Source organism: Uranotaenia lowii, chromosome 3, assembly GCF_029784155.1.
Source record: "Uranotaenia lowii strain MFRU-FL chromosome 3, ASM2978415v1, whole genome shotgun sequence".
Taxonomy (NCBI): domain Eukaryota; kingdom Metazoa; phylum Arthropoda; class Insecta; order Diptera; family Culicidae; genus Uranotaenia; species Uranotaenia lowii.
Genome location: NC_073693.1, coordinates 5,754,915 through 5,782,894, shown reverse-complemented (window position 1 = coordinate 5,782,894; position 27,980 = coordinate 5,754,915). Strand labels below are relative to the sequence as shown.

General features: G+C 31.0%; 1 protein-coding gene across 1 annotated transcript in view; it reads right to left on the bottom strand.

The window, feature by feature from the left end:
- Positions 1-27,980, bottom strand: part of LOC129750708 (uncharacterized) — a 284,287-nt gene that overhangs the window by 141,394 nt on the left and 114,913 nt on the right. Inside the window, exon 6 of the mRNA XM_055745710.1 lies at positions 16,188-16,513. Coding sequence (XP_055601685.1) covers positions 16,188-16,513 — 326 coding nt within the window. The remainder of the gene's footprint in view (positions 1-16,187; positions 16,514-27,980) is intronic.

Below are 27,980 nucleotides of genomic sequence, written 5' to 3'. Positions count from 1 at the left end.
TTCGACCCTTACTACTTCTGGTGAACGTAATAATCTTTCACATTCACTTTGCAACAAAGTTCCATTTGCTCTATTACTGGGGAGATGCAAAAAACTATAAGGGAGCCCCTCCCCCTTTATGTTTTTTTAATAAAAGGTGGGAAGAGCTTCAAACCATCTTGAAAACATTCTGTTCACCCAAATAACCACGCATGCCAAATTTGATTCCCCTCGCTTGATCAGTTATCGAGTATTGCAAAAAATTGTATGGACCCCCTCGCCTCTTCCCATCCATCGATGCACTCATCCAATGCAAATCGGGAGAAGTTTCAAACAATCCCAGAAACTTCTCCCATATCCAAATATCCTCCCAAACCAAGCTGGTTCCATTTAGTCGAATAGTTATCGAATTTTGCAATAAAAATTGTATGGAAGCCCCCCTCCCTCTTTCAATTGCTTCAATGGATGAAGGGAGGGGTCTCAAATAATCACTGAAACATTTTTCGTGTGCAAATCATCCAAATCTGGTTCCATTCGCTGGACTTATTCTCGAGTCTCGAGCCCACCTCCCTCTTCATATTTTCCCTCTGGAAAAAGGAAGGGAGTGCCAAACATTCATAGAAATATTTTTCGTAGCCAAATCCCCTCCCATACCGAATGTGGTATCATTTGCTTGAATAGATCTAATGATTGTTTACCCCCTTCCTGTTTCTAGCAAGAAGAAGTGGTCTCAAACTGGATTTAGGAACATTCCCCGGTCTCAAAAGCACCCACCTGCCTAGTTTCAAGAAAATCGAGTCTATAGGGAACAGACAGACAGGGGTGAAAACATAATATTCATAGTAATGTTTATCGTACTCAAATAGCCTTTTTATGCTCTTCACCCCTTTATAATTCCCCCCTGAAAGAAAGAAGGGGCTTCAATCTTATATATAAAAATGGAGGCGTTTTCTTTGTAACAACATCACGTATGAATGGTCGGTCGGAATGAAGTGAAATTTGGTATCCGAGGGTTTTTTGGGTCAGAGATGATTTGTATAATAGTTTCGAGATTATTACTTTTTATGGAAGGGAGCTCCTACACAAAATCAACTATTTATATTAAGTATATTAAGTATATTAATATTAAGTATATTAAGTATATTAAGTAACGGGTAAAACGAAGTTTACCAGGTCAGCTAGTTTATCATAGAAACATTTCTCGTACCTTTACACGCCAAATTTAGTTTCATTTGCTAGATAAGTTCTCGAGCTATGTAAAGAATTGTAAGAGCTCCCCCCACCCCTTCCTTCCTATCTCTCCACTGGAAAAAAAGGGATGCCAAACTAACATGAAAAAATTCCTTGTACCGAAATGCACTCCCATGCCAAACTTGGTTCTATGAGCATGATCAGTGCTCGAGCTATGGAGACTTGTTACTTTTGTGTAAGAAACCCCTTCCCCCTTCCAGTGAGAGGGAGGAGTTCCAAACTATTATAGGCCTCAGAATCCTCCTCCAGCCAAGTCTATATGTGACCCTAACAGGTTAATTGTCTTTCTTTGCTGGTTGACTCTGGCAACCCTATGATAATGAGACAATGAGAAAATGTAGAGCTCCTCATTTAAGGAAAAGTCAGAAAATGTCATGAATCTAGCTTAAACCGTTCTTGAGATATCGCGTCGAGAAAGTACATTTCAGGTCAGGCCCTAACCGAAAAAGAAGGTCATGATGCCTGCTTCTGCTCTCAAACTAAATTCTTCATTAACTTTGACACTAAGCTCGTAGTAGGTACCTCGCAAGCCGTTCAAACCGATGGGGAGGGGGATGGGTTATATGCTAAACCTTCCCCCCCCCCCCCCCCCCGTGGAGATTTTTTTCAAGTTAAATTTTTAATTCACGAAATTAATTTTCCGTAGTAATGTAAAATAACTTGATCCCAAAAATTGTTAAAATAATAATTTTTTACCAACGTGTCAGAAAATTCGCTAGCCTCCGACGGTATTTTATTCTCATCGCTCTAGACCAAAGACACTTCATTCTACAACACGATATGACATTCACGCATTAAAACTAATTATAAATTGTCAATTTCGATTAGTAAGTTTTGCAAAATTTTTGTAATCCTACCTCGACCTTTAAATTGGTTTTATTTAAATGTGTATCTTAACAAGTTCATCCATTACTTTATTTCTAATAACTTTTACGAAAAAAAAACCTTTATATCATCACAAATATTATGCAGATACGAAATATCCTTCAAGAAACCAATTTTTACGAATTTTTTTTGTTAAATTCGTGTTCATTGTTCTTCATCTTCACATTCGAAAGGGTATTGAAAAATTACACAATCCCACAAAATTCACATTTTTCCGATGTCCAAAGAATTTAAGAGCTAATTTTGATAAATTTTGATGTCCTGAAACTTTTTAAAATAGGTGAAAATTATTCAAGAAAATTCTGCACTTTTCTGACAAAACTTTAAAATATAACAAAAAATTCTGAAATAAATGTTTTAATTTACTTTCTCCAAGACCTCAGGTGATTTTGACATCTGCGAAAAAAGATTTTTCCATTTGTTAACTTTTCCCAATTCTGTGAAATAATAGATTGTTGACGAATTTTTAAAGAAGAGTTGTGGAATGGTTATGAGTGAAAAAATGGTATAAGAAATAAATTTCCTTTTTTATTGTGTATTTTTGGTATTGTTATAACTTCCTACTAAATTTAAACTTTGAACCCCCCCCCCCCCCCTCACCTCTCCCCCCATGGATGGATGTTTCGCACGGGCTTGGTACCTCGTGTTGTTTTATTTTGCTATAAAATGAATGTAAATGAGCCTTGTTGACACCTAGATTTGCTGTCGTTGAAAAATCTACTCCTTATGATATTATCATTTGTTATTGACATCTCACTTTTGCTTCACTTTGCTACCCATAAAATAAATTTCGATATCTCAATGATGCCTTGTCTCGCTATTGCCTGAAAATTAACATCAAGAAATGCTGAATATCTACCTCAATTTGGTTGCATTTGCATTGCATTTTTGCAAATCAAAATTTTTCAAATTTCCAGGTTTATTGAGTTTTTACGGCAGAACGATCTTTAAAGTATTTAACGATTATTATTAAAGTGATTTCTCAAAATTTTCAAACAATGGTTTGCGCCCCGTTTCGTGACCCGAATCCTTACCAGAGCACTACTGACTGATTTTAAATGGCTTTTTTTACTGGTGTAAAACACATTGCCATTGCTAGTTAGTTGAGAGAATTATGTATCTCTACACAGAAAGTGGCGGCTGCACGGAGTCCTACAAAGGTAGTAAGGTATCGACGGCAATTTATATTCGCCCGATTCGCGAGCGTGTTGCTGGTAGTTAGGTTAGGTTTGGTAGCTACGAAAGATCCCGGAAGTGTAATGTGTGGGCTCCTTCTGCTTTGGCACCTGTGAAAATTTGCTGCACGGCTCCCTGCTGCGTTCATCCAGTGTCCTCCAAATTTGCCGAAGCGATTGGGTTTTTTTTTCTGAGAGGTGGAGTAGGTGGATACAGGTGATTGTAAAAATAAAAACGAAAGTAGGTAGGAAGCAGCTCACATTCACACAAGAATGAGCCCTTTTTCTGGGATTCTTCAATTCGGTGCTGCCGAATATGGCCTACAATACCTACGAAGGTGTATCATCGCACGCGAAAGTAAATATCGGAACATGTGTGCTACCTCATAATTCATGCATTTGCCGGGTTTGTTTTTTGTGTGCCATTTTCCCCGTATTTTTTTTTTCTTTCTTAAAACCGGAATGGCCACAACCGAAAAGTGAGATGGGTAGTCCTATAACTTCGGTTTCTCCGGAAAAATGTTTGAAACAGATCGTACAGGGAGCTATTTTATGAGCTCCGCCGAGGCTCACAATAAAATAATTCCCGGGAAAAACTCCAGCTCACACGTTCTGTCGGATGCATTAACTCCAACTCCGGTGTAGGTTCCGTTTGTATGTAGGTATGGCAAGCAACGAACAAAACGGTGCCATATTTTGGGGAAATTTTAATTAGCCGAAAAAGTATGTGTGTTTAATGTTGTTCGCCGGAAAGCAGGAGCAATACACCAACTGTTATGGCACTCGGGAAGCACTTTTAAAATAATATCTTTATTACACTCTGTTTGTGTAATGGGAAACGCTTGCTCATAATTTCCTGGGAGCGATTTCTGCAAATGCTTCGTTTCAAAAAAGGTAATTACAAATTATCACAACGAGGTGTGCCTGCTTGTTTTTTGGATGAAGCAAAAACAAAAAAAAACACTTGAGCTACAGTTTTTTTTTGTCATGATGAGCAATTGAGTTTTTATGATGAAATTTGATTGAAAGCATGCGTTATTGAAAGTTTGTAAAACAAGAGATGGCATGTGCATTGTCAAGGTTGACAATTGAATCAAAATATTAATAAAAAAATGTGAAAAGCTCTTTAAAAAAGATTGTTACACAAAGTAACGTTTATTGAATCATCATAATAATTTTGATTTGAATTGTTTAACATATCAACTATCGATAATTTGAAACTGATAAACTTATAAACTTAAATTAAAACGAAAAACTGATTTTGAATCTTTTCATGTTTCTTTATTAGGGTTGCCAGAATTTTTTCAGCACGTACCCGGGCCGAAAAATCCGTGCTATTTTAACATAAAACCTGGAAAAATCCGGGCATTAGGTTTTAAAATTGTTGAACGAAAATTCAGGCGATATCCGAGTAAATTTGGTTTCTTAACAAAAATAAAAAAAAAGAAACTGAAAATTGTTTTTTGTCAACATTTATTAGCAAATTTCATTTCGTATTTTACGCTTCCATGATTATTTCCATAAAACTTGCTCAAAAAATTTTGTTTCGCACGCATAATTAAAAAAAAATTTTTTTTACACAATTGGTTTTTTTGTTCGATTTGGCAGATAATGTGAATAATCCGGGCAAAATCTGGGCATTTTTCAATGAAATCCGGGAAACCGAACCGGACCGGACTTTTCTAAAATTTTGTATTAAATATTCGGGCAATCTGGCAAGCTTATCTTTCATTCAATGAAGGATTCATATTTTGCTCATAAATTCTAGTTTCTTAAAACACCATGAGTTCAAAAAAATCAAACTACCCAGTTTTAAGAAAATTCAATGGAAAAAAATATTCGTACCAGACGTTTAAGTTTTAAACATTAAATTGTTTACATTTTCTACAACTTGGTTGAAATCTGTAGTACCGTAAAACGGGGTAACTTTTATCACCGGGGTAAATTTGACCAACAATAAACTTTTCCACATTATCATCAATAACTCAGTCTATAGTTTGAATTTTTTTAAACTGTTTTCTACGTTTGAAAGCCTTTTAATTGAGTATCAAAAATGCAAAATTTGGTTTGTATTTGAATTTTTGTTCTGTTAGTAAAAAATCTAATTTCAAAATCTTAAAATACCTATTTTTCCAAGGCTTGCAAACAAATAGCTGATTTAATGATATGAAAAAGCATTTATAAGCAAACGGGTTGCTTAATGTGAAAGAACAACTATTTTTCTTTGTATATGAACAGTTATAGTGCTATTTAAATAGTCATTTAAGGATAAATTTTTAATATTTAAAAAATTTGGACATTTTCCAAGAGTAAGCCCATATTGGACAAATGGATGGGAACCCTATCAAATCGTTAACTTTCAAGAAAAAAATGAAAATGGAAAAAGTAGGAGGGCCTAGGGGAATGTGTGAAGGTATAATTTCATTTGTATTTTCAAGTTCAAACTATTTATCAATTATAATTATTTTTGCCCCTAAATTTAGGCAGCATCATAGTTCTTTTTTTGTTTATAAATATTTTTAAAATAAAACGTTAAAAATCAAGGTTCAATTGATAAACTACCATTTTTAAATATTATGGAGGTGTTTTGTATCCTTTATGATCAAGAGAACTTGTTAAAACCGTCAGAATAGAGACTGATCAATGTCACCCCAAAGCATCAAATTCTGAACAGAGACGAAAAGGATTTTTAAATCAAATTTAAAGAGGTTTAATTAATTTCTGCATCCATGATTTACGTTCATAGGAGTCCAGTTCTGGTTTTAAAAATATAAAACATGCCACATTCCTCTTAACAGAAAAAATAATCAAAATATATTAAAAAAAGTTATCAATATTACCCAGGATCACGGTATTTTAGATTCTTTTTGATACTTTGATACTTTAATTCTTTGAAATTTCTTGGAAATTTTCTTTTTTCCGTAAAGCTGGGATCAATAATCAAAACAACTCTTGTATCTTTTTTCTAACAAATAAAATTCTACAGCTTTTTTTTTTTAAAGCACAATTCCATTGAATGTATTTTTACCTATTTTCATTTTGTTACTCCCCTGGAATCTCAACCCGAGAAATGATGGAAAATCCTATTGCTTACTTAAATCTAATGCCCCTGTGGCGGACGGAATAATGGAAACGCCGATTTCTGATAGCAGTTTCTATAGCTTCTACAATATCAGTGTTCAAAAAAGCTTTCATGCCCGAACAATAAGTTTGTTTTCTATTGAGTTCTTGTTTGGTAGACTTTTCACTAGCTCTGTTTTGTTCCGACCGCCGCCTATTAGAGACCCTTTCACAGAGAGTCGCTAGAAGTTGCAAGCCCTCTCTCAGAGAATCGACAGTTTCGAAATCTGTGTTAGCTGTCCAGTGTTGCTGATGTTAACAGCCCCCAAATAGGTCAGTTTTTGCACTTAAATTCTGTGCTCTTTGAAAACATGATCATTTTGTTGCTTTTTGTAATTGAGGTAAATAAGTACTTAAATGTGAAATTGAGGATATAAAGTTTTGAATCTAATATAACATCTTATTAACAAGTATCTATTAGATATTTGCATGTCAAAATTCCATGAAATCAGAACAATTATAAAAAGTAATACTGAACAAATATGATTTTTTGGTAAAACGCAAATAGAAGTTTTGAGTTTCGCAGTTTTTGAGTTTTAAACTTTTGTTTGATAAACTTGATGATTTGAATAAATTTCATAATCATAATTTTAAAAATCGTGTTGTTTCATGGTTTTCAAAATAAACATGATGGTTTTTAAATGTTAATCTTTGGGCTTCAAACGCCACAATTGAAGTCCAAACACTGTGCAAAGTGAAAAAAAAAAATCATTGGTTCTGATTTCTCAACTTTCTAGAGTTCAGCCAACAAACCCTTATCTTGATAATTAAAAAATTATAAATTTTCATACATATGTAAGAACAGCACCAACCAGGGTTGCCAACATTTATTTTCAAAAATCAGGGAACTTGTGAAATAAAAATCAGGCAAAATCAGGCTACGTAAAAGTAACGGAAATTACGCTCAAAGTGTTTTTTTTTTTTGGTCATCGCTCCACATTTTCACTTCAATATGTGTCGTGAGCCTACTTAGTTGAATAACTCTACTGCATTAAAGCAATCAAAAGATTCCCTTCAACTCTCTTTTGCAATAAGAATTAACGGGAATCTTTCGATTGCTTTGATTCAGCCACATTTTCACTTTTTCACTTCAGCTATGGTATCTACTCCAGTTCCTTACTACCCATTTTTCATGACATTCGCAAAAATCAGGCAAAATCAGGCAAAATCAGGCATATTTTCAAAAATCAGGGAAAATCAATGGCTTATCAGGTTGTCAGGCAGAGCCTCGAAAAATCAGGCAACGCCTGAAAAATCAGGCACATTGGCATCTCTGACACCAACTCAAATCAAAATTGTATTTAGGAAAAGCATGCAAATTCCTATACTCATATCATTTTCTAGAGCATGTATAAATTTACACATGGCATATTTGTTCCTGCTTTTTCATTTATGTTAGAGAAATGTGAAATGATATGCACAAAATCGTGCAAATCAATTTTCAGTTTTTTTAAATTATTTGGAAAATATCTTTTATATCTGAACTGAAACTTTTAGTCTCAATCAATCTACATCTAACCACATCTTTCTTCATCTTTTTAACAACGTTTTGCGGAAATTTTCAAAACTTGAACTAAATTATCAATTTTTAATAACTTTTTAGCTTTGATGAGTCATAACATCCATTCGACTCGAATTCAAAGTTGCCGATCTCATAGAATAATCTATTATTTAACAGGATTTTGAGCCAATTTTCATAACTGAATCTTTGTCACATAAAATTCAATTATTTTATGTCAATATAAACTGTGCATAGTTATCTTTGAATTGAAAAAAAATTAATTTGGCAACATTATTTTATTTTTCTTATGTAAAATGTGAAAGACGCAATTAGACATGACTTTTGAATGAAACTAATGGAAAAAGAATCACAGAAAACCATAAAAAAATTTTGGGTAAAATCACTGAAAGTCAGAATTTAATCCGGCAACCTTGCTCGAAATTAAGACTTCAAGTTGGTTTAGTTTTATATTTTTCGCGGTTTAATTTAAATTTTTTTTAATGATTTTCTCGAAATTAGAAAGTTTTCTATCACGTCAAAAACAGGTTGTAGACGATCCCGCCTTTTTACAAAATCATTCCTGTGTTTAAGGTTACCGAAAAAAGTTCTGATTTTTTGTGAAAAAATTCTGAGTCTCTGTGATTTTACCTAGACGTTCTGTGGTGCAAAAAGCATTGATTTCGTTGAAAATTCATTGGAAATCGTGTATCTTCTACAGTTTACTTGAGAAAATTTTTATAAACAATCACAATCTTATCATATCATATCTAATCATCCAATACAAAGTAAGAAATCCAAAATTATTGTTGACAAAAATGATCAGAATTTTAGAGATATGTACAAAATTCTAAAAAATCTGTGAAATCTGTGATTATTTTCGAAATTATGTGTTCTGTGACACAGATTCTGTGATGAAAATCTGTTCAAAACTCTGTGAGATTAAAATTTTTTTTGTGATTTCGGCAACCTTGCCTGTGTGGTCAATTTGCTCGACCATAGCAGTCCAACCTCGAATAGGAATGGCTTCACATGGGAAAACAATATTCAAAACAAATCTTTGGGCTTCCCGAATTCAACCAGAGTTTGAGATGATCGTTTTACAACCCAAGTTTGCCATATTTTTCGAATTGAGGGATGTTTTTCTCACGAATGTTTTCAACTTTTTTACACGTACACAACAATCGTTTAAAAATATGAATCCAGTGTATTAAACAGCACCAGTTTTTACTATACCCATTTGAGAGAAAGTCAAACATTGAAGAGTTAAGCTCAATCAGATTTCTCTAAGGAGGTAAATCTTAAAGTCTTTGAATTTTGTATTGAACTTTTTAGGGTAACTGTATCTTTGAAAACAATGAGAAACAAAAAACGACTGTAATGTCAGTTAAATTTCTCCTTTAAATTCATAAATTAAAACTTGTAGTGTGTTAAAATAATATTTTAATTAAAATATTCACTTCTTATAATTTTTTTCACATTTTGTGGATCGTCTTTGAGTTTTCTAATTATTTAATTGTTTTTTTTTTATACTTTTTTAATCAATTTAGCAGTTTTTAGTCTAATCACAGAAAATTGAAGTTTTTTTCTAAAGCGTAGAGAAATTTGTGTAGGGTTTTATATGTGTTTTACGATGTGTTTAAAATATTGGGGTTTCCGATTCTTGAAATTTCATAATAAATGAGCCCATTTAATAATTCTGGTCACGGTTTTTACAAACTAAGAAAAAAATCCAAATAATTGATTGATTATCATTTTATATTTGAAAACGATTTTTAAAATTTTCAAAATTAATTAAAGTTGTCTGAAACTTTAAATTGAATGTTGATCTCGAAAAATTTCGTCAAAATTTTCTTTGGTTCAAGCCTTCAATTGTCCTAATATTAAAATATCTGCTTAATCAGTAAGATTTTGAAAATAGAAGATTTTTTCAGCACGAGTAGTAAATTAATCCAACGAGGCTTGCCGAATAACAAATACGACAAGTGAAGAAAAAAATGGAGTTTTGCAACAAGTTTGTACACACACCGTTTTTTGCAACTCCGGAAAATACCTGCCTGCACACCACGATTGTTTTTTCCCTTGGAAATAAAAACAGTGTCTTAAAGTAGCAATTTTTGACACTGTTTTGAAAACTGTGTCGATAAGAAATATAAACATTGAAAACCGGCCTTTAGAACAAACAAAATATCGGAATTCTACAGATGATCACAGGCTTAGAAATGCCGTTGCTCCGTTGCTCAAATAGTGGCAAAAAATAAAACTGAACTATTTTAAGTTTATTATTAAGTTTTTCACAGAATCAATATAAGTAGATTGACTGAAAAAGCCTGAGACGAATATTTTCAGAAATTTCGATAAGTTGAGTCATTTTACTTGAAAATAAGAAATTCAAATTAAGTAAGCTAGATTAGTTGAAAAAACCTCATCCCAGTAGAATCTAAATAAATTTAGATAACCCATGAAATCTGGTAAAAAAACTTTCAGAATCAAGAATATAAACTGTTCTTTTTCACGAAGTTTGTTTGAAATATGTAAAATTATATTACGAGTTTTTCTAAAACATTTTTGCTTACAACTGCTTGCAATGATTTCATTCGGATCTAAAAACTAAAAAACATTTTACATCGTTAAAAAAAAATCAGAGCCTTGAGGACTATATTGAATTGTGGGAATATTTCAGGAAAATACGCACAGAAAAAAGGAATTTACGTCCAACGCTAAGGAGACAGCGAATTATCTAAACACAAAAATATTTTTTTACGCTATTAATAATTGCTGTTGTATAGATTCAGACTTTAAAATGGAAATAACGATAAAAAAGCCTACGAATAAAAAACAAAACTGGATTTGTATAAAAAAACGATTACATTTTCATATAAACCATCAAAAGGCTTTCAAAAATCATACCCACAGATAATCATACCCATTATACATCAAAAGCCTTTAAGTTAGTGGGACATCAAATAGAAGTAGTTAGAAAAGTTATTGGTTTCTTCAGTTATTTTTAATTTTCTAAAATCATGTGATTTTCACCAATGTTCGGGAAATCGCTCAAGATCGCATAAAATTGTGATGCCTCAAAGGCCATTACTCATAAAAACAACAATTGCAGTAATTATTGGTTCTCTTAAAACTATTTTTTACATTTTTTTAAACATAAGGATGCTGCATACATATAGGGGTTGAAAAAAATACTACAACAATTCTAATAGCTAAAATCTTGAAAATAAATGTTTGGATGAATGAAATTTCAATATTGACAAACGCGTGATGCAAAACAAGCATAATCCGGCATAAGGAAAGGAGATTTACAAGGTGTCTCTTCGTTTTGCATTTTGTTGCATCTTGACCCGGACAAGAAACTGCAATTTGAAAATATTTATTTTAAAAAAATGGTGATTGTTCGAAAAATATTTTTACACCAACAGTGTTGGTATAGGAGGATGAAACCAATAAAAAGTTTGTAGGTGATATCATTGAGCCAATCCGTCATACTGGGTAAAGTTTTTATTGTCATCGAAAAATGTTAAAATTAACATATTTATTGCTCGATTCATTAAATTTAATCTATATATATATAAAAAGCAATTATCTGTATGTTTGTTTGTTTGTTTGTCCTCTATAGACTCAGCCGTCTTAAGAGCTAGATATCTGAAATTTGGTATGGATGCTCATTAGGACCAGGAATGATGAACAATGTTTTTAGAATTTTGGACGACCACTTCTGAAGGGGGTCGTCCATACAAGACAAATATTGTTTTCACGTCATTGACGTTATTTTCCGTGATTGTGATGAAAATTTGCACATGAGTGTTTTGAGAGACGAGCAATCGATTACAGTTATCAAATTTAGGGTCAGGGGTCTACCAAAGGGGTCGTCCATATAAACTGATTAATGTTTTTGCGATATTGGCGTTATTATTCACCGGATTGTGATGAAAATTTGCACATGAGTGTTTTAAGAGACGAGCAATCGATTACAGTTATCAAAATTAGGGATAGGGGTCGGCAAAAGGGGTCGTCCATATCCACTGATTTATGTTTTTGCGATATTGGCGTTATTATACATCGGATTGTGATGAAAATTTGCACATGAGTGTTTTGAGAGACGATCAATCGATTACAGTTATCAAATTTAGGGTTTGAGGTCGGCAAAAGGGGTCGTCCATATCCACTGATTAATGTTTTTGCGATATTGGCTTTATTCTACATTGGATTGTAATAAAAATTTGCACATAAGTGTTTTGAGAGACGAGCAATCGATTACAGTTATCAAATTTAGGGTCAGGGGTTGGCCAAAGGGGTCGTCCATATCCCCTGATTTATGTTTTTGCGATATTGGCGTTATTATACATCGGATTGTGATGAAAATTTGCACATGAGTGTTTTGAGAGAGACGAGCAATCGATTACAGTTATCATATTTAGGGTTTGAGGTCGGCCAAAGGGGTCGTCCATATCTACTGATTAATATTTTTGCGATATTGGCGTTATTATAGATCGTTTGTGATGAAAATTAGCACATGAGTGTTTTGAGGGACGAGCAATCGATTTCGAGTTTCGAATTGCGGATCAGAAGTCGGCTGAAGGAGTCGTCCATACCCAACTTTAATGTTTTTACGATATTGACGTTATTCTACATTGGATTGAGATCAAAATTGCCGCATAGGAGTTTTTAGGGACGCTCTTTTGCTTTCAGGTTTCAAATCTTGACTCAGGGGTCGGCAAAAGGGGTTATTATCTGTTCACTGTTTTTACGATATTCTCTTGATTGAGCATAGAAATGTAATGAAAATTGACACATGGGAGTTTAACAGAAAAGATAATTGATTTCAGGTGTCAAGTTTTGAATCGTGGTGAAAAAAGGCCGTCCATGTTAGTTGCTCACTGTTTTCGCGATATTGTCGTGATCATACATCGGATTGAGATGAAAATGTTCAGATGAGGGTTATAAACTATGAGCAATTGACTCGGCGAATGGGGCGTCTATATTCTCTGTTCACTGTTTTCAAGTTCCTGACGTTATTTTACATATAATTTGAAAAGGAAAATGGCACAAGGGAGTTTTGAGGAACGTAAAATTGGTTTCAATTATCGAATTTCGGGCCATGGGACAGAAAAAGAGGGTTTCATCGAATGTTCAATGTTTTGTGCAATAATTTTGTTCTAAGCAGTTAATTGATACCAATTTAAGTGTGAAGGTCAAGCAAAAGAGTCGTGCACATAAACAAATAGTACATGTTTCTGCCATAATGTCTAGATTTTGCAATCGATCGAGAAGAAAACACTCTCACATAAATTTTAATAAAAAGCCAATCAACTGTTTAATTTGAATTTCAAGTAATAGTAGTAGCGACTTTAAACACTGTTGAATTTTTTACCCAAAATTGTCGAAAGAATGTTTCGAATTCATTTTCTAAACTCATTTTGACGTACCAATGAATTAAAGCGAAACGAAGTTCGTACGGGATCAGCTAGTATAATAAATAAAAAAAACTTTAAGAAATATTATAAGATGTGAGAAGTTATGTCGTCATCATTTTGTAGTCTTCTGAAGAAAACTTGATTAGGTTATATTAAATTGAAAATTAAATCAGCGCTGTGGTATACAAATGTTGCATCTAACCCCGCAGTTTGCATGATGCCCCGTTTGAAGATACCTCATCAATTCCGGCTGGTATTTTACGTTTTGAATTCAAAAAATCAAAAATTTCAAATTATCCTTCAAACATTTTAAGCAAATAATACATTTATTCGTTTTTTTCCTTTATCGGATTTTATTTGTCAAAAATTTGTAATTGTAAAAGAATGACGTTAAACTCTAATACTTCTCTATCACTATCTATAGAGCTTTATAATTTTTAGTAAGTGATATTTTGAGTGCAACCCGCCGAAAAGATTTCAAGTTCAAATTGATCCGTTTGAACAAAACAAGGATTTTCGCTTTAATTATCTTTATTCTAGAATCGAAATTTCAGTGTTTGTCTGCCTTTCTAAAATGAATTTTAAATCAGAATTCCAATTTCCGTGTTTGGATTTAAATCCACTTGAAATGAACAAAAAAAAAAGTATAAATAAAATAGATTTGAATTTTTGGTTTTTTATAATGGGATTCAAATTTATTAATATTTCACTGTTGGTCAAAATCTCTTAAGTCCTTTGAAAGTACTAAATATCGGACAAGAAAGGTACCAAGGCTACTTTGAAGTACCTGCCTTTCATCTGGTAAGTCTTACGTATTCACTACTCTTTGAATCAAGAAATGTAAAAAAGAAAAAAACAAAATTTATTTTACCTTTTTATTAGAATTGTTGATTTGTATAATTTTCCGCTTTTGTTAGAGCACATCGCGGAGTTGTTTTCCAATATGCGACTTAGTTACCTTGAAATTCTCCGGAATGAATTTTTTAAAGCGAACCCGCCAATATTATTTGATAGTGCTATTCATCTGGAACATCGAAAAAGAATCCATCATTGTGATGCTCTATTTTTTCCGGACCTCCTCTCTATGCATACGCAACCTTTTAACCGCCTGTCGATCAATTTTGGAAGCTCTATACCAGAATTAAAAAAAAACGCGTAAAAACTGCCAGCCAAAATGGGAATTTGAGCGAAAGGGGCTGGAAATATTTTGACATCCACGAAAATAAAACCAACATCGAACAGGCTGCCGTAGGCCTGCCGAACAAACGCAATTTCATCATCAATGTCGTTAGCGTCGCTGATCGAGAGTCAAACCGAGCGCGCTTGTCACGGAATTGGAAATTTGTTGTAGGGGTAGGTATCCCAATTTTCTCGCCGTTGATTTCTTGCGGAAAACCGGCATTTTTTGTTGTTGCCCTTTTGGTTCGACTCCATTTTTGCTTCGGAGATGACAAATTGATACGCTGAAAGTGAATACGGGCGCGGTGAAAAATTGTCAACCTGTTTGGCAATGCAAAAGTATGCGCCAAATTCACCATCGAATATGAGACGAAAAAAAAAATTCAACTCGATGACGGATTGAAGTTACTCAATATGGATGGGTTGATTTGATGACTATTCAAATGTGTCGCCGGGATTAGCTAGAATGCAACTGCAAGTGGAGTTTCATTTGGGATTTGTGTTTTTGTGCTTGACTGAAAATGGATATGAAAGTTTGTGGCAGATGATCTGGAAGATTATCGAGGCTGTCGGTAAAATAATCTTTCTTTGTGAATGGAGGCTTACATTAAAATCCATACACTATTGAATTGTTTGATTTGAGAGATCATGAAAAAAAGTTATTATATTAATGTATAGAAATTGAGAGTCAATGCAACAGCTTGACTGTTGACTTTTCAACGCTTTGCATCTTTCGAAAAATAACTTGAAGATACTTTGATGTTTTGTTGGTGGCTTTATTTACATAGAAAAACTTTTGAACTTTGGTATGAGCATCTTCGAAGAACTATTAATAGTTTTTTTTTGTTTAAATTTGCCATTGATTTTGACTGAATTGGAATGAATTTGATCATTTAATCGAAATCTTGACTTATTTGAATAACAGTTCTGGATGAAAGTAAAGTGTTTCACCCTAATGATTTTTTTTGCCATTTCATTCTTCACTTCACAAACACGAAGAACACCACGGATAATCTCGTTTCAAAGCTCATTATAGGCTTAAGCAATTCATAGCGCATTTTTGAATACAACCATGTTTAATGAAAGCCACTTGAGATTGTATTTCATTCCACAAAAGCAGTGAGCTATTTGTCGACTTAATTACTACATTCCGATTGATGTGTTTTCTTGAAAGGACTTCTAACGACTTCACAATTGTTCCTGTCAAGAGTCGGCCACATATGTACCTACATAAATTCTTTCACTCTCACGAGTCTGTGTTGTAAAACCTCGGCAAAATCTTCAATTGCAGCGATAATTATATGATTATTCTGCAACGCGTCGCCATCTGAAAGAATAACTCCTAATGAAGCCCACTTAGCCCACGGGTTGCGGTTAGCAATTTTCCCACAAGTGGTCACTTATATGTTTGTATGATTCGTTGGAAGTTTGCAGAGTCAAAGAGAAAAGAAGGAGAAAAACCCCGGAGAGAAATCCTTCATTAGTTAATGTGTGACAATTTTCAAAGAAGACTTCGTGGTTCGTTTTTGTGCTTCTGTTGAGGCTGTTTCGAGTCAGGATGAGACTTGAAAATGGGCTGACATTTTTTTTGTTAAATTCAAAAGCTTTCAGCTGAAAGTTCATTGAGAGAGGGAGGGTTGCGACTCGGGATAGAAGAAGAAAAACTTTGCTTACCCTTTGAATCGGAATAATTCGTTCCTGCGGTTGATGAGGCTGTTGATGCTGTTGCTGCTGAGGATGCTGTTGAGAGTAAGTCGGTTGCGGTTTATGAGAAGGCTGTTGATAAAATTGATGCTGTTGATGTTGTTGTTGTTGCTGCTGGGAAGGTTGATAGGATGATTGATATTGAGGCTGGGGTTGATGATATTGGGGTTGATGATATTGCTGTTGCTGTTGTTGTTGTTGGTATTGCTGATGCTGAGGATATTGGTTGGACTGTACCTGTTCGGCGTACTCCTCACCCTCCTGAGCTGGTGGAGGCCAGGCGACGCGCTTGAGACCTGCAATTAAACAACAAATAAAAAAATTTTTATAGAATTTATGTTCTACTTATTATTTTAATTTAAATTTTCCTATTTTCATCATCTTTTTTATATAGACATTTTCAACATTTTTGTCATTTTTGTCATTTAGGTTATTTTTTGTCATTTTTGTCGTTTTGGTTATTTTTCGCCATTTTTGTCATTTTTGTCATTTTTGTCATTTTTGTCATTTTTGTCATTAAGGTTATTTTTTGTCATTTTTGTCGTTTTGGTTATTTTTCGCCATTTTTGTCATTTTTGTCATTTTTGTCATTTTTGTCATTTTTGTCATTTTTGTCATTTTTGTCATTTTTGTCATTTTTGTCATTTTTGTCATTTTTGTCATTTTTGTCATTTTTGTCATTTTTGTCATTTTTGTCATTTTTGTCATTTTTGTCATTATTGTCATTTTTGTCATTTTTGTCATTTTTGTCATTATTGTCATTTTTGTCATTTTTGTCATTTTTGTCATTTTTGTCATTATTGTCATTTTTGTCAGTTTTGTCATTTTTGTCATTATTGTCATTTTTGTCATTTTTGTCATTTTTGTCATTTTTGTCATTTTTGTCATTTTTGTCATTTTTGTCATTTTTGTCATTTTTGTCATTTTTGTCATTTTTGTCATTTTTGTCATTTTTGTCATTTTTGTCATTTTTGTCATTTTTGTCATTTTTGTCATTTTTGTCATTTTTGTCATTTTTGTCATTTTTGTCATTTTTGTCATTTTTGTCATTTTTGTCATTTTTGTCATTTTTGTCATTTTTGTCATTTTTGTCATTTTTGTCATTTTTGTCATTTTTGTCATTTTTGTCATTTTTGTCATTTTTGTCATTTTTGTCATTTTTGTCATTTTTGTCATTTTTGTCATTTTTGTCATTTTTGTCATTTTTGTCATTTTTGTCATTTTTGTCATTTTTGTCATTTTTGTCATTTTTGTCATTTTTGTCATTTTTGTCATTTTTGTCATTTTTGTCATTTTTGTCATTTTTGTCATTTTTGTCATTTTTGTCATTTTTGTCATTTTTGTCATTTTTGTCATTTTTGTCATTTTTGTCATTTTTGTCATTTTTGTCATTTTTGTCATTTTTAAAATTTTTGTAATTTTTGTAATTTTTGTAATTTTTGTAATTTTTGTAATTTTTTGTAATTTTTGTAATTTTTGTAATTTTTGTCATTTTTGTCATTATTGTCATTTTTGTCATTTTTGTCATTTTTGTCATTTTTGTCATTTTTGTCATTTTTGTCATTTTTGTCATTTTTGTCATTTTTGTCATTTTTGTCATTTTTGTCATTTTTGTCATTTTTGTCATTTTTGTCATTTTTGTCATTTTTGTCATTTTTGTCATTTTTGTCATTTTTGTCATTTTTGTCATTTTTGTCATTTTTGTCATTTTTGTCATTTTTGTCATTTTTGTCATTTTTGTCATTTTTGTCATTTTTGTCATTTTTGTCATTTTTGTCATTTTTGTCATTTTTGTCATTTTTGTCATTTTTGTCATTTTTGTCATTTTTGTCATTTTTGTCATTTTTGTCATTTTTGTCATTTTTGTCATTTTTGTCATTTTTGTCATTTTTGTCATTTTTGTCATTTTTGTCATTTTTGTCATTTTTGTAACTTTTGTAATTTTTGTAGTTTGTTTAGTTATTGTCATTTTTGACATTTTTGTAATTTTTGTCATTTTTGTAATTTTTGTAAGTTTTGTAATTTTTGTAATTTTTGTAATTTTTGTAATTTTTGTAATTTTTGTAATTTTTGTATTTTTTGTAATTTTTGTAATTTTTGTAATTTTTGTAATTTTTGTAATTTTTGTAATTTTTGTAATTTTTGTAATTTTTGTAATTTTTGTAATTTTTGTAATTTTTGTCATTTTTGTAACTTTTGTAAGTTTTGTAATTTTTGTAATTTTTGTAATTTTTATAATTTTTGTAACTTTTGTTATATTTGTAATTTTTGTAATTTTTGTAATTTTTGTAATTTTTGTAAGTTTTGTAATTTTTGTAATTTTTGTAATTTTTGTAATTTTTGTAATTTTTGTAATTTTTATAATTTTTGTAACTTTTGTAATATTTGTAATTTTTGTAATTTTTGTAATTTTTGTAATTTTTGTAAATTTTGTAAATTTTGTAAATTTTGTCAATATTGTAATTTTTGTAATTTTTGTAATTTTTGTAATTTTGTAATTTTTGTAATTTTTGTAATTTTTGTAATTTTTGTAATTTTTGTAAATTTTGTAATTTTTGTAATTTTTATAATTTTTGTAATTTTTGTAATTTTTGTCATTTTTGTAATTTTTGTAATTTTTGTAATTTTTGTAATTTTTGTCATTGTTGTAATTTTTGTAATTTTTGTAATTTTTGTAATTTTTGTAATTTTTGTAATTTTTGTAATTTTTGTAATTTTTGTAATTGTTGTAATTTTTGTAATTTTTGTAATTTTTGTAATTTTTTTAATTTTTGTAATTTTTGTAATTTTTGTAATTTTTGTAATTTTTGTAATTTTTGTAATTTTCGTAATTTTTGTAATTTTTGTAATTTTTGTAATTTTTGTAATTTTTGTAATTTTTGTAATTTTTGTAATTTTTGTAATTTTTGTAATTTTTGTAATTTTTGTAATTTTTGTAATTTTTGTAATTTTTGTAATTTTTGTAATTTTTGTAATTTTTGTAATTTTTGTAATTTTTGTAATTTTTGTAATTTTTGTTATTTTTGTAATTTTTGTAATTTTTGTAATTTTTGTAATTTTTGTAATTTTTGTAATTTTTGTAATTTTTGTAATTTTTGTTATTTTTGTAATTATTGTAATTTTTGTAATTTTTGTAATTTTTGTAATTTTTGTAATTTTTGTAATTTTTGTAATTATTGTAATTTTTGTAATTTTTGTAATTTTTGTAATTTTTGTAATTTTTGTAATTTTTGTAATTTTTGTAATTTTTGTAATTTTTGTAATTTTTGTAATTTTTGTAATTTTTGTAATTTTTGTAATTTTTGTAATTTTTGTAATTTTTGTAATTTTTGTAATTTTTGTAATTTTTGTAATTTATGTAATTTTTGTAATTTTTGTAATTTTTGTAATTTTTGTAATTTTTGTAATTTTTGTAATTTTTGTAATTTTTGTAATTTTTGTAATTTTTGTAATTTTTGTAATTTTTGTAATTTTTGTAATTTTTGTAATTTTTGTAATTTTTGTCATTTTTGTAATTTTTGTAATTTTTGTAATTTTTGTAATTTTTGTAATTTTTGTAATTTTTGTAATTTTTGTAATTTTTGTAATTTTTGTAATTTTTGTAATTTTTGTAATTTTTGTAATTTTTGTAATTTTTGTAATTTTTGTCATTTTTGTAATTTTTGTAATTTTTGTAATTTTTGTAATTTTTGTAATTTTTGTAATTTTTGTAATTTTTGTAATTTTTGTAATTTTTGTAATTTTTGTAATTTTTGTAATTTTTGTAATTTTTGTAATTTTTGTAATTTTTGTAATTTTTGTAATTTTTGTAATTTTTGTAATTTTTGTAATTTTTGTAGTTTTTGTAATTTTTGTTATTTTTGTAATTTTTGTAATTTTTGTAATTTTTGTAATTTTTATAATTTTTGTATTTTTTGTAATTTTTGTAATTTTTGTAATTTTTGTATTCTTTGTCATTTTTGTAATTTTTGTCATTTTTGTCATTTTTGTCTTTTTTGTCATTTTTGTCATTTTTGTAATTTTTGTCATTTTTGTCATTTTTGTTATTTTTGTTATTTTTGTCATTTTTGTCATTTTTGTCATTTTTGTCATTTTTGTCAGTTTTGTCATTTTTGTCAGTTTTGTCATTTTTGTCATTTTTGTCAGTTTTGTCACTTTTGTCATTTTTGTCATTTTTGTCATTTTTGTCATCTTTGTCATTTTTGTCATTTTTGTCATTTTTGTCATTTTTGTCATTTTTGTCATTTTTGTCATTTTTGTCATTTTTGTCATTTTTGTCATTTTTGTCATTTTTGTCATTTTTGTCATTTTTGTCATTTTTGTCATTTTTGTCATTTTTGTCATTTTTGTCATTTTTGTCATTTTTGTCATTTTTGTCATTTTTGTCATTTTTGTCATTTTTGTCATTTTTGTCATTTTTGTCATTTTTGTCATTTTTGTCATTTTTGTCATTTTTGTCATTTTTGTCATTTTTGTCATTTTTGTCATTTTTGTCATTTTTGTCATTTTTGTCATTTTTGTCATTTTTGTCATTTTTGTCATTTTTGTCATTTTTGTCATTTTTGTCATTTTTGTCATTTTTGTCATTTTTGTCATTTTTGTCATTTTTGTCATTTTTGTCATTTTTGTCATTTTTGTCATTTTTGTCATTTTTGTCATTTTTGTCATTTTTGTCATTTTTGTCATTTTTGTCATTTTTGTCATTTTTGTCATTTTTGTCATTTTTGTCATTTTTGTCATTTTTGTCATTTTTGTCATTTTTGTCATTTTTGTCATTTTTGTCATTTTTGTCATTTTTGTCATTTTTGTCATTTTTGTAATTTTTGTTATTTTTGTCTTTTTGTAATTTTTTTTTCATTGTTGTAATTTTTGTCTTTTTTTACTGTAAATTTACCTGATTTTTAAGGTTAAAGAAGATTTGATTTCTTATCACAGGTGATTGTGATCTTAAGTCAAGCAAATTTTAAATTGTTCTACTGAGAAATTATGCCATGCTAAGAAACAATTGTATTCACCAGTGCATTTTTCTATTGATTGATATCGATACTCTCTGATATTGTTGAAATCGAGAAACACAAAACTTGTCAATCGATTCCCTATCGAAGCATTTAAAATCGTGCCAAGTTTTTTAATTTGTAAATCAATTTGCATTTTGGACTGCAACACTGAAGCTGCCTTATTAAAATAGGCAGGCCCCGGCAATGAGCTCGAGTGCTGCCCTGCTGTTTCCGTTTCCGGTCGTTTGAAGCGCCGAAGCTCGCAGAAATTAATGTTTATGCTTTCGAGTGCCCTCGGCTGCCAAACCCCCATTACTCGATGTTATTTCGACTTACGAGTGCGGTTTTTTGTTTTCCAGAAGTAGCAAAAAATAATGTTTCCTCTCGTTTTAATCCGAGTGCAATTTATTGGAGTGACATAATGATCCCTGTTCTGCGATGAGGAATAAATCGAGAAGTGAAAATTCAGCATCACTTAACGAATCTCAATGGATGGCGGCGAGCTGTGTGTATAATGAAGTTGAGCCTTTCGTGGAGATTGATGATGATCAAATGTTTGATGTTTTTTTGCAGTTCGATTTGACTGCAGCATTGTGAAGAATTTATGATGATATCATATCTGAAAATTTTGACCTTTTTAACTGTCAATTGAAAAATAAATAAAAAATATATGAACTCTTTTACTTCCGAAAATCGATCCCTTTTTATTAAATTTCCAAATTATTTTTCCAAACATCACAAAAGTCCATCAAACTGGATTTTTAATTGATTATGACAAATTAGAGGAGTCAAGAATCAGTTAGAGAGACACCATGCGGCATTTCTTCATGCTAATTGGCATCTGTTCGCACCTTTTTGCTCCCACGTAGTAATTTTGGCAGCTTCTCGGAAACTTTTAGCACTGACACAAAACAGATCACTTTTTATTGGCTAGGTATGGTAAAAATATCGCCAGACGGTTGCTTTTGAAGAAAAAAATCACCACTTTTCAAACCACTACTGGAAGTAATAGGCCCACACGATTTTGCTCACTTAGAATAACTTAGACACAACTGAACTCGCGACGTTATCGATTACCGAGAACGGAAATTGATATTTTCTTTTGCAAATATGGAATTCCTGACCCCAGGCCGAGTGAGAGTAAGATGCTCGAAACGCGAATCTTGGCACTAAACTGACTGAAAAACCTTGGTTTACTTCTGCTGGGCGATGGACGATCAGATCAGGGAAAGATCACCGGTTTTCGGGAAGAAGGCAGCAGCGGCAAGCAAAAGTGTTTCACCTCAAAACTTTTCTACATACAGAAAATCCCAGCGAACCAACGACGGCTCTCTCAGGTGCGAATCCATGTAGGTATTTTCTGTGTTGCTCACGTCCGTCGTTTTTCCTTAAGCTGAAAATGTTTTTGCTGTTTTCCTTTTCAATTTGTCGACATCTCGGAGATGTCGGACGGTATTTTCAGAACCCGTCTACCAAATGTTGATGCTGATATTTCTCGGGCAGCTATTTTTCGGACGTATGTCACCGCGAAAAATGAAATGTGTGTAAGGTTTTCTCCGCTTGGGGTGCCCGTTTGAGTTTTTTTTGAATGCATTTGAATGTTTATAGAAGTAAGCACACTCTGTATTACTGTAAAGATTCAAAAAGATTCGTGAAATAACTCAAAATTATAAATACAAAGTTATCTTTCGCATTAAAAATGCTTTAACCGAATTCTTCATTTCAAAATTTAACATATAGAAAAAAATCCCTTTTTTATCCTTTTTTTACAGGAACTCAACCCCTGAAGGCTATTCTTCCTCAAAGTTTTTGAAGACGGAATAAAAAATAAATTAAGATTATTGAAAACATAATTCCTCAACCTTCAAGATATAAATATTTTGAAAATTAGTTGACTTTGAGAACTCATATTCCATAAATATTAAAAATCTAATAGATTATTCGAAAATAAGAAGATTTGAAAATATAATTTTGAAATTCATATCAAATTTCAATATAACCAAAAAAAACCAGAAAAATTTGAAATTTTTAACAAAAAAATGGAGTGAAATGTGACATTATTTAGATAAGAATCCATACAATTTAAGTATCCATTTTGGCATAACTGATCCATGCAGCTTACGCAAACAAAGTAAAAATTTTAGATAAAAAAAAATCAAATTTAGACATCAAGGTACAGAAAAATTAGATTAAATCATCTTTGTAATGCAATTCGCAACTCCAGGTATTACAGCTCTCAACGGTTGTCTCTGATTTGTTCCAAAATTTGATTGAAAAAACTGCATACATTTTTTTTTAATTCAATTAAGAAAGGTGTAGCAAAGCACACCGGGTCATCTAAGGCTATGATCATTGAGAATGCGAGCAGTTACAAACGTGTGTATTTTGAAAACTATTCTATTGATCCAAAAACTTTCTATGGAGGAAATGAAGGTGTTAATATGATATTTAATTTAAAAATATATATGAAAAAAATGTCGTTGATTTCAAGAAATACCTTTACTTTATCATAAAATCTCTTTTTTTATCTTTGTACACTTCTTTCAGTCATTCAATGAACTATTGTTTTTACCACAGAAGCAAAACCTTTACAAAATCATGATATTTTACACAAATTTACCTGGAAAACCCAATTGGAATCTAAATTTATCTGGAAAACCCAATTGGAATCTAGTCCCAACCTTTTTATGAGTAGGCATCTCGAAGAATTTGACTTCTTAAATTTGGTTTAAATATAATTTTTTGTCTATCAGGATACATCTGTCACACTGCGTTGAAACCGGTTGCACAGATTGCGATCTATGAAAGTGCTCACTATTATTTATTTACGTGGTGTCTACTAGTCAGGCAACACTTGTTGCATGTCGGAAACGAATTTACAGTTAAGTGGTCTGCTTTCAGTTATCCCCATAACCAAAGACTTTTGACCACAGTTGAAATCAAGGATTCCACTCCGATTCTTGGTTTGAACTTCGTGAGCATGATAGACAACAATTCGTGAGTTAGCAATAAAAAATTTACGAGGCTATTGTGCAACACTATTTTTACTATTTCTTTTTGCATTGTAAATATCTCAAACATACGTTAACTCAAAAATCTGAAAAAAAAAGTTTCAAGATAGTCATTTTCATTACAACATAACAACGCTGTTGATTTTTTTGGATATACAAGCTCTAATAACGTAGCTATCGCCGGAATGATGTGCCCGGATACTAAATGATCATAGCTTTTGCAGCGTATATTTAATTCACTTATTACAAGTTTTCCTGAGCCGGGGATCATATGTTGATGCGGTTTTTCATACAAAATTATTATAGATGTTCCTTCCTAAATTAGTCAAGTTTTATCATAATTTGTTTTTCAAGCAATAGTTTTGAAGTATAGACCGTAGACGTTCTTCAGTCACATTGGACAACTTTTCAAGATATTCATAATAATTAAGCGTGACGGGGGTTATTCTGCAAAAAATAAAAAATCATCTGTCGGATATAATGTTACAAGCTTTAAGAACATGTAGAGCAGGCATGTCAAACTCGTTTAGGTGTGCGGGCCGCATTAAAAAAATTTTATGACGTAGAGAGCCGCAGCCAAAATTTGTTAAATCGGTACATTTAGCTTTAGTTTTTTTTGCAGTAATATTTTACATAAAAATCAGTGGTGTTTTTTAGTGACAATTTAAGACGAACCCTCAGTTTGACATGCCTGATGTAGAGTAAGGTGGGGTAAAAGTACGAGTCAGGTAAAAGTACGTTTTAAGATTATCACAAACTGAGAACAGCAAAATTAAAAACTCTGGCGTGGATTGATAATGATTTGGACTGCCTGCATCCAGAAATATTTTTTTTTCGTAGAAGTTTAAAATACTCCAAAAAATGAGGTAAAGAAGCATTTTTGCATAAATGATGTAATTTTTTAGAATAGAGATAAAAGTCCAAGGAATCAAATGCTGCTCTTGATTTTTCAAACAACTGCAAAATTTTCTAGAAATAGGATAGCACTAAGGTCGTACTTTTACCTCACCATACTCTACATATAAGTATTTGAAAAATAGAAATGAAAGCTTTAAAAAAAAACCAACTCCTCCGCGACAATCACTTATCACATGGTACATATATACGTGAGCAAACGTAGTATTTTTCAAAAAGCCACATTGTTTTGGTTGTTTTTGTACTTTTTCAAGAACAAATTGGTCAATTTTCATGCCTACGCATTAAATCTGTTATGTGTATGTTGATATTTTTTGTCAGCTGTTAATTTTAAAGATGGCACTCTTCATCTACTTCTTTCAATTTTATCCATTTTTCCTATGCTTCTATAATCTTATGACAGTTTAATAGTTTAATAGACAGTTTAGTTGTATAACAAACTTGGAGGGAAAACATAATGAAACTATCTTCGTGATTTGGGTACAATGATTTTTAATGTGGTATAATTCAGGTGCTTTATTTAAAATATGAAAACTCATACAGATATTTATGAAAAACAAAATTCAAATTGATCCCAAATATTTAACATATAGAAAAAACAAGCTTTGGTCTAACTTATTGTAAATCTACTTGAAGTTTATTTGCAGTGTATAATATTAGATATTCGTTCGCAATAAAAAAATCGTAAAAAAGCTCATGAAAGAATTTGAATTTTTAAAATTTTCGAAACTGCTATAGATCAATTTGTCGGGGTTCGACCAGACCGAACTGAACGCCAACAATGAAAAATCTGAGTTATAAAGTGGAGGGCACTTGAAACATATTGTTTCATCTACCCTTAGAGCAAGTTCACTGGTGTTGGGAAAAAGTGGTAGAAATTATGTCACTTTTTGCACATTTTGAAAATTATGCCATGCACAAACATTTTCAAGATCTGCGGCCTTCAAGTTTTTTAACAACACGTGTTGTATTTTCGCATACTGTGAAGCAAAAATAGCAATATTTCTATCCCGTACGGCTGAAATAGAAACAGCGCTGTAAAAAAAAATAGGCGATGGGAGCGATGACGAATTTGGGTTATGGTTTTCCACTAGTGCAAGTAGGATGCAGATAAAATTTCACCCAACTTTTGACAGATCTTACGGGTTTTTCTTAAGGAGAGAAAGAATAACTTTTCGATTCCATCGCCCATACAACGCCCCAAGACCTTGAAAACATTTTTGCATGGTAAAATTTTCAAAATGTCAAAATTTTTACCACTTCTCCCAACACCAGTGAACTTGCTCATAGATATTTCAAGGATTATTTTCAATTCCAAACCGATTTATTTGCAAAAATCATTGTAGCAGACATGGGAAAAATCAAAATTTCGTTGTGCCAAAGTGAACTGAAAGTCTGGTGAGTGGTGATGGAATCAAATCGAAAAGTGTTTTTGGGTTTACAAACGGATCCTTCCGTTCTATCCGAATCAGCCACTTCAGCTTCGGACTTTTCTATCTCGGAAAGTTTCTGGATTTTTTCTAAACAGGAATCAGGTTTGTTTGAAACAAAAGTGACCCCATCTGGAAGCATGACAATGTTGTGAATGTATCAGAGTTTTGCAAAACAGTATTTAGTCACACTGAACCGAGTCCAGAAAAGTTTAAGTTCATATTTATTTAATCAAATGCAACAAAATTGTGAAAATATTGAAGACAAAAGTTTAGTATCCATGCAGTTAAGCAGTATGTAGATACACTACTGGTATACGCATAATATGGTATTTCAGACTTGTGGGAAATAACAAAATCAATGGATTTGGTTCACATGGGCTGGACGTAACATTTCTTTTCGTCAACTGGAATGCAACATGATTTCAATTTCTGCTCTTTTTAAAATTCTAAATCTCATGACAAAGAAAAATAGTATGTTATCCAGAAACATGAAAGATAAGCTGTGAAGGTAAAGAGAAGTGGACAACAGTATTATTGGTAGCTTTTCACTACACCAACATTTTTTATTAGAATATTCAGAAACCCTGTTTGTATTAAGCGCAGAACATACGAATGATTATGAGCTAGAATCAAATTGGACCGTTAGTTAAAAAAAAGTGAACTGGATTTGTTGCATCCGAATGACCATTAAATTTCTTATGAAATACATACCTCCTATCCACCAATCATTTTGGTCAAAACTTATTTTCAATTTTAGTAATAATGTAGACATAGACTTTAATTTAGTAAGTGATGGTGAAGATTGAGAGTTTTTTTTGTTCAATTTCTTGTCACATTTTTCAATAGCTCTACCATTTTTCTAGTTGGTAGTTCGACATTGTACGAAACTGATCAGAAACCCATTTTTTAATTTAATATTCGACAGAGTGAACTGAGTGAAAATATGCCAAGCAAAAAACCACTTTTTGAACAATATTTTAAGTTGATTTACACAAAGTTTGAAAAAAGCTTGATAATGCCTTTTACAAACGAAATGTTCTTTTCTATGTCGAATATTTGGGATCCATTTGAATTTTGTTTTTCATAAATATATGTGTGGGTCTTATGAATTATGGATGAGAATAATTTCAGGATATTAACAAGAGTTCAAAGATGTTGAAAGACTAGTGGAATATTTAATAATGCTTCTCGGAAACTTTGGTAGGACATGAAACTTAAATTTTCTCGAAATGATATTGATGACGTTTCTTCAGGTCTGGTCGAACCCCAACCAATTGAGCATAAACATTTAAAGACATCGTACAGTGCGTTGAATACATGTAGAGTTTGGAAAAAGTCAATGTCCTTTGCAAAAATTTGTTTTTTTTCTCAATGTCAATTGAAACCACTTAGTACTGAAAAATTCTA